The sequence below is a fragment of the Sinocyclocheilus anshuiensis genome, unplaced genomic scaffold (genome assembly GCF_001515605.1).
Source record: "Sinocyclocheilus anshuiensis isolate Anshui unplaced genomic scaffold, SAMN03320099.WGS_v1.1 scaffold392, whole genome shotgun sequence".
Lineage (NCBI taxonomy): Eukaryota > Metazoa > Chordata > Actinopteri > Cypriniformes > Cyprinidae > Sinocyclocheilus > Sinocyclocheilus anshuiensis.
The window spans coordinates 1281930-1292277 of record NW_015557091.1 but is presented as its reverse complement, the minus strand read 5'-3'; the positions used below and the strand labels follow the sequence as shown (position 1 = coordinate 1292277).

The 10348-nt window shown below is 33.6% G+C and overlaps 2 protein-coding genes across 2 annotated transcripts in view; both read left to right on the top strand.

The window, feature by feature from the left end:
• Window positions 1-1464, top strand: part of LOC107677191 (ADP-ribosylation factor 1-like) — a 4397-nt gene extending 2933 nt beyond the window's left edge. The window contains exon 5 of the mRNA XM_016472001.1: window positions 425-1464. Within this exon, the coding sequence (XP_016327487.1) occupies window positions 425-586 (162 nt within the window). The 3' untranslated portion in view covers window positions 587-1464. The remainder of the gene's footprint in view (window positions 1-424) is intronic.
• A 2601-nt stretch (window positions 1465-4065) lies between these two features.
• grb7 (growth factor receptor bound protein 7) overlaps window positions 4066-10348 on the top strand; it is an 11058-nt gene continuing 4775 nt past the window's right edge. The window contains exons 1-9 of the mRNA XM_016471919.1: window positions 4066-4229; window positions 5934-6087; window positions 7100-7241; window positions 7561-7717; window positions 8631-8752; window positions 8907-8981; window positions 9062-9199; window positions 9304-9414; window positions 10239-10337. Of these exons, the coding sequence (XP_016327405.1) occupies window positions 5936-6087; window positions 7100-7241; window positions 7561-7717; window positions 8631-8752; window positions 8907-8981; window positions 9062-9199; window positions 9304-9414; window positions 10239-10337 (996 nt within the window). The 5' untranslated portion in view covers window positions 4066-4229; window positions 5934-5935. The remainder of the gene's footprint in view (window positions 4230-5933; window positions 6088-7099; window positions 7242-7560; window positions 7718-8630; window positions 8753-8906; window positions 8982-9061; window positions 9200-9303; window positions 9415-10238; window positions 10338-10348) is intronic.

Genomic DNA, 10348 nt, shown 5'->3' with positions numbered 1-10348 from the left:
TATTTATTTATTTTTTTTTTTTAAATACATTGTGTGCTGAATTTTATTGTGAATTCAAAACTGTCACTATATCAAAAAATATTGGTGAATTTTTGCAACCCTAAAATAAATGTTTTTTATAATATAATGGCTTCCTAACAAAATGTTTAATGGTGGAAAAAAAATTCATAATGAACTATTACTGCTTGGGTTTCTGAGGTTTAAAGTGATGTTTAATGTAAAGTCTGGGTGTGCTTTTCACGATCTTAAAAAAAAAAAAAATTACTCATTAGATATCCTGTTTCACTTGAAAATCCTGTTTCTCATTACATGAGTAAAATAGGTTGTGAGAATGCCATTTCATGATGATTTTATGTGACTGATGCGCATGTTGTCTGGTTGTCTCTGAATCTCTGCGATTGGATTTGTCTCTTGTCCATCACAGGACCTTCCCAATGCCATGAACGCAGCTGAGATTACAGATAAACTGGGCCTTCACGCCCTTCGTCATCGTAACTGGTACATCCAGGCCACCTGCGCCACCAGCGGAGACGGGCTCTACGAGGGGCTGGACTGGCTCTCCAATCAGCTGAAAAATCAGAAATGAGCTCTTCTACAGCCTCCAAATATGTGTGTGTGTGTTGTTGTACGAATGGGTAGGTGTGCGTGATTTGTGCGCGTGTTTGAGAGCGAGCGAGACACACACACAGCTAAAGTACTGACCCAGACTTTGGCTGAACTCAGTATCCCATGTTCCCCTCTTTCGTTTAGGTTTGGGCATTGCTGATTCAGACTGTGTTTGTGTGTGTGCGTGTGTGCATAGTTTATCTTTATTATGCACGTTAGCAAGAATGTATCGTTTCTGTGTGTTCATGTGTGTATGAAGGCTTCTCTGTCTGTTTGCTTGGTTTGGGAATGACCCTGGCGTGCCTTTTATACACACACATCTCCTCTTATCGTTCCACCTCACAAACTGTAATACGACTCGTTGTTTTTGCTCCATACTGCACCACGCATGGTTTTCACATGGCGAAGAAAGAACCAAGGTTGTCATAATGCACCTGCAATAACCTAGTATTCCAGTATTACTGGCCTGCTGAATATACAACCCGTACACTTTGGATATAGCGTTTTAAATTGAGATTAAAAACCTGCCCTGTACCTTTAGGAAAAACTGTGGTGTAACCTGTATCAGGTCAGGATCGATTCGCTCAGATTTCCCCCACCACCGCATCCTTGATTGTTCTTTTCAGTCATTTGAAAATCAGGCTGCTTTATTTTCGGCTCTTTAGCTCCATGTTTTAATTAGTGAATGTGTCCGAATGTGGGTAGTGGAGTCGTGGGCAGATCTCTGGTTTCCTGCTGTACACTACCTGTTTCCAGCCGCCACACAGACCCCAAGCACAATCACAGACTGCTGAACATTCCCCCACCACCAAATTGTTGGATTTGATTTGAATTAAAAACATCATATATTACAAGTTTCTTTGTTTATTTTGTGTGTACTGGAGAATCTTGTGGGGTGTAAAAATGGAAAGTTTCCAGTTGAGAATTGAGATTAATGCAGTGTTCTTAAAGTAATATTTTCACAAAGATTATTTTAGATTTGATCAAAATAAAATGGTTGTTTAAGTTGTGTATTGTAGATCAGAGGTTTTATGAAACCCTAAGTTAACTACAAACAAACCTAAAGTTTGGCTAAACATTTCATTGTTCCTTTAACATTTAAGTGTATTAGGTGAAATTTATGTAGATGATGTATGTTTAGTTTATGATTAGCAGAGTTGGGGAAAGTTACTTTTAAAAGTAATGCATTACAATATTGCGTTACTCCATAAAAAATTAACTAATTACGTTACTTAGTTACTTTTTATGGAAAGTAATGCGTTATGTTACTTTTGCGTTACTTTTTAAATCTGGACAGGGCTTGCTTGTTTGTTTTTAAAAATAAAAAAAGTTCTATTTTTGGCAAATATAAAAGCCTTTTCACACCAAAAGTGAAATGAATAAGCCTCAGGCTGAAGGGAAAGTAAATTTACGTCCGTACAGTAGAATGCAGAAGAAGAAATTTCAACACGCTTCAGCAGTAAAAAAAGACACAAATGTTTGTCTAGAGTAATTTGTGCTTATTAGTACGGTTGAACTGGATCATCGAAGGTCAGAAGCAAAGACATTGGTTAATAGAATGGGATTAAATACATAAAGGATATTTGTGTTGTTTAACATTTAATTATTGCAGGTTTGCGTCATATTCTGAGTTGCATTATTTTTATTCATTTTGAGGAATACTGAATCTGTTTTTTTTTTTTGTGAGTGAGAATGCATATTCATATTTATTTTAGAACTACAGTAACCTGATTTCTCAGCATGAGGACAGGAGAGCTGTCAATCAATAAATTGGAAAAAAATAAGTAACTTGCGTTACTTATTTAAAAAAGTAACTCGGATATTCTCTTGTAAATTAAAAAGTAATGCGTTACTTTACTAGTTACTTGAAAAAAGTAATCTGATTACGTAACTCGCGTAACCCCAACACTGATGATTAGTATATATATATATATATATATATTTATATAAAATTAATATTTTATTCAGCAAGTAAAATGTAATAAAATTGATTGTTACAACATTTGGGTTGGTAACTTTTTCAATGTTTTTCAAAGTCTCTTATGCTCACCAAAGATGCATTTATTTAATTAAAAATACAGTAAAAATGTTAACATTTGTGAAATATTATTATATTATTTAAATAACTGATTTATATTTTAATATATTGTAAAATGTAATTCATTTCTGTGATCAAAGCTGAATTTTCAGCATCATTACTCCAGTCTTCAGTGTCACATGATCCTTCAGAAATCATTCTAATATGCTGATTTGCTGCTTAAGAAACTTTTATATTATCAATGTTGAAAATAATTATTGTGGAAAAATGTGCCATGGTTTTCTCCAAAATACTTAAACCTACATGTGTTAATGCAATTATTAAAGCTGTGCTAACTCGTTATTATCCACAATTAGCTATAGTAACTATGGTATTTTACTGGGAAATATGATTACCATAGTAAATGTTTATTAAGGAAAAGTATAACAGATAGACAGATGTGCTACCCCTGGTAAACCTGTGATTGAGAGATGCATATGAGAAAGAGGTAAGAATGTTTTTTTGCGTAATATTACTATTTTTTAATTCAAAGTAAATTTTCTTCATAGCAGGTAAATTTGATATCAAAACTAATGTATTCAGTTATAAAAAAATATAGTTGACTACAGATTATCAAGGACTTTTTTTTTTTTTTTTACCCAAAATAGTAGCAGTGGGGTAAAGTGTGTCAGATGCTTCAGGTAAACTGTAACAGAGGCTGGATTACTATTAGTGCAGGTAATCTTTGGCTTCAAATGCAGGAAATTAAAATCTTAAAAATAGTCTAGTTTTGCTACATTCCCATATTATGAATATGAAATCTTTCCCTTGTTAGTTTGTCAAAATAATAAGCAGGCAATTTGACTTGATATTGCTCAAAGATTGAACTTCCCTGCTATGACACATTTACCGCTAATGAGGGGCAACAAGGTGTGTCATTGGACCATTTCTTTTTGAGGTCACATTTTATGGCTCCGTGTTATAGATGTTTTGTTCTAATTTCAGCTGACAACAGGCATCCTGAAATATAATTAGTGTTTATTTGACCTCCTTTATATATTTCACCAAAAAAAAAGAAAGAAGATAATTGTCATAATTTAATCAGCCTCATGTCGTTCCAAACCTGTTTGACTGACTTGACTTCTGTCGAAAAACATAATATATTTTAAAGAATATTTATTTTCGTCCATACAAAAGTCAATGGAGTCCAAAACAACTTTGGGACGACATGAGGCTGAGTAAATCTTTTGTCAACATTTACTCAACTTTAAAAAGTTATGACATAATCAGTTGAAGTTCAAATACGTGGCCTATAAGCAGCCTGTTATGTAAAGTAAAAGCACATGGGCTGTTGTAGAAAAACCAGCATGAGCTCATCACCTGCCTGTCTGTTGAGTGTAGGCGTGAACTTCCCCGCCCTTCCTGCACCTGTGCGTTCATGAGCTCCGCCCACGCGTCAGGTGTTTTCAGACGAAACTCGACTGGAGTAAAGAGGATGTTACTCATGCCGGCTGGACTTGATGAAACACTCCACAAACACTTTAACTTCAGCTTGTGTCACCATATACCGATACCAGACAACAACAAGTGGACGGTTTACATGCAGGTGAGTTACTTACACCGCTTTAACTGTATGACTTACATTAAACTCTTAACTGTTAACCTATTATCAAGTGCCTCTGAGCTGTTTTACAACGTGTCCTGATATTCGAAGTTTAGTGATGAATATGGGTTTTTGTTTTATAATACGCTTTCCAAAAATTACTGTGGTAAAACGGTACTTTGATATACAGCACAACACAGCACAGCACTGAATAATAGGGTTAATTCAGGTCAAAAAACAGTAATTTCAATGTGAAACTGTCGTCCAAATTACGGAGTTCACCCTTTAATGGTGTTTACAAGGTACTCCAGCGTGCATGGTAATACCACGGTACTTTTTAGTTAGTAAAAGTGGCATAAATGTCTGTTTATGAGCATCATCTGTACATCTAGAACAGTGATTCCTAAATCTGCCTGGTCAAACTTATAAAAAATAAAGCATAAATGGGTTAAAATTATGAAACATGATCAATGTCATTATTTTAAAGAAAGAACAAACAAAAGAAAATGTGTGGATGTGTTAACTTGCATAATTATATGTGCTAATAGATCTTTTATTTAATAATAGTGACTTAATGCTGAATAATATCCAACATGACACAAGTTAAAAGTAACCCAAGAAAAAAAAAAAAGACTTGAGACTTGTTTGTCTCAAGAACTGCTTTATGAAGTATTAAAAATATGATTTAATTTTGCATGTACTTTTTATTGATACAATGCAGTTGTTCTCATCATTTGCTGAGCTATGCTATATTACACTATTGTACACTACTGTTTTAACATTGCTTTAAGTGATGAAACAACATCAAAGCAGAACAAACACAAGCTTATCATGCAGAGGACGGAGCAACAGGTGCACAACTGCTTGCACTTTCATTTCTCCAACCTGTTTGCACGCCACTTTGACTCATCACGTTTGGTTTGGAGTTGTGCTGATGTTGAACCTGCAGCCTCTCTGAACTGCTCATTTAATGATGCATTCTTAAAAGAAACCCACGAATGCATGTTCTCTTTGAGCATGAAAATGTGTTCTGTGTGGTTTACCCTCTTTGTTATTTGATGTAAGTAGAGCCCGCAGCCTTGTACAGGGACAATGGAGCGTTATTTGCGGAGAGTGACATCACCCTTTTAATTTGACAGGTGCAAGATAGTGTTTAAGTGTGTTAGGTACAGAAAAGAAAAGAACTGTGTGTTATTTGTCTAGTTTAATAAATATTAGAAAGTGTGATTGGTTGATTGCTTTTATACCAGAGAACAGCAAACAGACTTGCTGAGAAGTGTTGACATGCATTCGTTTATTATTCACTGTGTATTTGCTGGTTTAAGAGGTGAACGATTCACAAGTTCTCCGTTTGCGCGATCAGACACAGTCAACATATGAGTGTCTAGTCAACAGCTCTGTTTCCTTTAGCAACAGCGGATAAAAGATTAATAACAAAAGGTGTGACTGAAAGCCTCGCTTACACCGATTTGGCACACGTCATTGTTTTCTTTTTGTTCATGGCTGAAAATCAGGTTCTGGCGTGTTGAGTAAAATCTATTTTTGGGAAGGGAAACTTTGTACTTATAAACCCATTTTGAATATTTTGACACATGGTTGGTGTAGAGTAGCAAATATTTCGGTATGTGAGTCACACCTTGAAGTGGTCAAATAATTTTTTGCGTCTGACTTTTTCAAACGGAGCGTTCGTCTCGTGTCTCTCGGCAGTGATGGAGGTGAAAGGCTGCAGGTCAGAGCTGGAAGTGTTTAGGAGGTTGTCGATTGAGACCGTGTCCAGAAGAGATTCTGTTTCTGTGAAATGTTCTCCATCTTCCCAAATCCTTCAGATGTCAACACCTCGATCGATACCTCTGACCCACAGGTAACTCGTGGCACTTTGTGCTTATTGTATTATTTGACTGTGGCTGAAAATTTGCTTAAAATACAAACTGCCCTGCAATGCACAACCAAAAAAACAGCAATGCTGTAATTCTCTTTGTTTTATTTAAATTTCATAAAAAATGTAATTTAATATATATCGATTTTTATAATTTATCTTGATATTAACTAATTTTTAATTTCATTTACATTTATTTTATTTTAAACTATAGCAGTACTGTATAAACCGCTTTTAACAGTTGAAAGTTGAGTTTAAAGATGTGATTCTGTTTATTTATTTTTTACATGCATAATTGTATTTAATTTAATTTAAATTACTTAACTGAATTGAATCGAATTTTATTTCATTTTAAACTGTATAAACCGCTTCAGACAGTTCCAAGTTGTGTTTAAAGATGTAATTATATTTGTGTTCTTTATATTTTACATGCATCATTTTATTTCATTCAATATACATTTTATTTCATTTTAAACTATAGTAATAGTGTATAAACAGCTTCAAACAGTTCCAGGTTCCATATATAAAGATGCTATTTATATTTTAAATACATAGTTTTATTTCATTCATTATACATTTTTATCATTTTATTTTATTATATTTTATTTTATCTTATTTTATATCAAAAGTGAAAAAACTGTTGAAAGTTGAGATTAAAGATGTTTAATGTTATTTATATTTAAATATGTTATTTATATTTTAAATACATAATTTTATTGCATTTGGTCTAAATTACTTTTTTATTCTTTTTTTGCAACAGGTCCTCTTTTTTACTTTGAGTAAACATTGCTGGTCTTATTGAGAGAATTTATTTATTAATGCATGTTATAAAATATGCCAGTTGTTTAGTAAATGTTCATGAAGTCCTGCCTTTATTCTGTTTATTCCTGTTAAATATCTTGTTTCAGTCGGAAATATTTCAGTTTATGGAAACAAAATGTGTTGACATGTTTTTGATGCTTTTTACTAATTATTCTTCCTGGTCTTGTGATTTTAGCATTCCAACTAAAAGGGAGTTTCGAGCTTCATCTGCACCTTTGATTCCCAATCCGTTTCCAGAGCTCTGCAGTCCCACACACTCCCCAGTGCTGACCGGATCCTTCAGCGGGAGGGATCCTCCCTCCAACAGCAGCACACATGTAAGCGTGCACGGTTTAATCTGTGACACAAATGGCAGACAGTTGCCTGTGGCGCTATGAATTCTCAGTAGTTATAATAGGTGACAGACACCATGACAGGCCATCCTCAGGGGAAAAACGAGCGTGCATGTACACAAACACATCACATGGCATTCAGTTCATAGACTTGTCAATAAAAATACACAACACAAGCACATTCTTTGGCACTCAAAAAAGTTCATGACCTCAAACAAACAAAACAAGCATGAAACGTCTCATGCATTTGCGTGCATCTTAGTTCCTGAATGGTTTATGATCAGATTCTTGCGTGTTTCCGTAGGTGCTTCGGGTTTTTGGGGACGCCACACACAGTCGGTCGGTTTTGGTGACGTCTGGGACGACGGCGCATGATGTTTGTCGTATGCTAGCGCAGAACGCACACTGTACGGATGAGGAAAGCTGGGCTCTCATTGAACATCATTCTGCTTTAGGCCTGGGTAAGACTTGAGGATGGTGTTATTGCACTAAAACAACATAATGCAATTGCTGATACACTTCTAATACTCTCCTATGAGTTCCATCTTCCATAATGCAACTTATCAATACAAATACTTTCATAATACAATGTAAAATTGCATACTTCACCTACAAAGGAAGTCTGATAGTAATAAGGTTTGTATTGGAAAACAGTGGGTTGCTGCTTTGCATTCACTTTGTTGTTTGCATGCACTTGATTTTGCACTGCAAAACAAATCACTGTCTAGTGTTTTAGCTTTTGACAAATCGATAATGTAAGCACACATTCATGCCTCATTGTTTGGACAAAATCCACTAAATGCCATCTCAAATGCCACCTTGTTTGTGTAGAAATAATGTTAAGACAAAAGCTGTCATGTCTTACTGTGCTTTTATAATGAGTGATTTTTTGCTGAAAGAAATCAGACCCAGGGGTGTTGTGGAAAATAGCATTGAAATGAACACAACCAACGTGTTATACAGGCTTTTACAGTAGCTTTAGTTGTGCTTTTGACAGGTGCTGGATTGGACGAACCTTTGGTTTCGATGGTTTATGAATGACAGTTCAATTAGTAAAGTATTTAGCAACGTTTTTTTAAATAATTGTTTTACTAAACTTGGAGACATTTAATTTAATGTTTAATTTAATGTATAATTTATTTAAATTAACATTAAATTTATTTGTTTATTTTTAAATTTTATTGAATGCATTTTTTTATTTTATTTTAATTTATTTTTAATTTAAATTTTAATTCAATTTCAATTAAATTAAATTAAATTTATTTTTAATTTGTAATTGAATTAAATAGTTTAATTTAATGTGTAATTTTTAATTGAAATTGTTTAATTTTCAAACTTTGCGTTTGTCTTTTTTTTTTTTTTTTTCCCCTCCAGAGCGCTGTCTGGAAGACCATGAGCTTGTGGTGCAGGTACAGTCATCCTGGCCTGTAGAAAGTGACACAAAGCTGATCTTCCGCAAGAACTACGCTAAGTACGAGTTCTTCAAAAAACCTGTGGTATGAAACCTCTTTATTATCATTATCACCTACTAATTTATCTGAAAATATATATATTTGTATAGAAATGTTCACAATGCTTTTAACTGAAGCGGTTACAACTACCAAATGTAGACATTTTTAGTAATTGTTTCATTTTTTTCCTGTTATGCAGTTATTTTTCCCAGAGCACATGATATCTGACAGCGCTGATGTCACTAAAGGCATGACATCATCAGAGCTGGTGCAGGTATGACGATCTATAGCTTTTAAAACATTAAAATGGCAATTTTATTGTCTTTATAAAACCAGTAAACGTCTCTCTTGTAGAATATGGTGAAGAGTGGCTCCTGTCCAGAGATTCAAGGCTTTCTCCATGTGAGAGAGGGCGGAAAAAAGTCCTGGAAGAAACTCTATTTTGTTTTACGACGCTCTGGACTGTACTGCTCCAACAAAGGACAGTCAAAGGTGCCACACACAAACAAAAACACATTCATACACACACAGCACACAAAGTGTGTATGTACACATAAACATACATATCAAATCTGGATGCATATGTATGTTTGTAGGAACCTCGGCACCTGCAGTTCGTCGGAGATCTGGAAGATCTGAATGTGTTCACAGTGTTCAATGGCCGTAAACTTTACGGGGCTCCAGGAGAGCATGTCTTCTGCATTAAGGTAGCCAATAGGAACAGAGAATCAGTGTTATTTGTGGTATTATATAGTATTTATTAATATTTTGAATTAGTTTGTATTTTAATATTTTCAGTTTTCATTTTAATTTAAGTTTTAGTAAGTTAGTTATGTACTTTATTATTTTTTGTATATTTCTATTTAGCCTTATTTCTTTTCATTTTAGTTTTAGTGATTTCAGTATTTCAACTTATTTTTTCAGTTAGTTGCAAGAGCAACATTAAAAATGTAGTTTGTTTTTAATTTAATATATTTATCTAATATATTATATTATATTATATTTATATTTTATAATATTTTTAATCACAATAATTCATGCTAAACCACATATGACAATTTATAAAAGTGATTCATGAATAAATTGAAGTTTAGTAATTTTATTTCCTATTTATTAGTATATATATATATAATAAATTTTTTTTTTTCATTTTTAGTTTTAATGCTTTTAGTACTTCAACTTCAACTTATTTTATTTAAATTAATTTCCAAGGCAACATTCCTAATATTTGTTTTTAATCTAATATTTTATATTAGATTATATTAAATCTATTTTTTTTATTTTAGCTGTATTTCCATTAACAAAAACACTTTTTAATAGCTTTATTTTTAGTTACAGTTTTAGTGACAATTTATGAAAGCAATTCATGAATAAAGCAATTTGTTAATTTTTAAAATGCAGTAGGTTTTCTTTTAGGGTTTGAGTTAGTCTATAATAATTATAATTGCCTTTACATAACAGCATCAGAAGTCTATAGTATTTCCTCATGTAGACAGCTAAATGAACATGAATGTGTGTGTATGCACGGTAGGCCTCAAAAGACAGGTTTCGCTGTCAGGATTTGAAGCTGATGTGTGCCGACAGTGAGCAGAGTCGTACATGCTGGATCACGGCCTTCAGATTGTTTAAGGTATATGAACA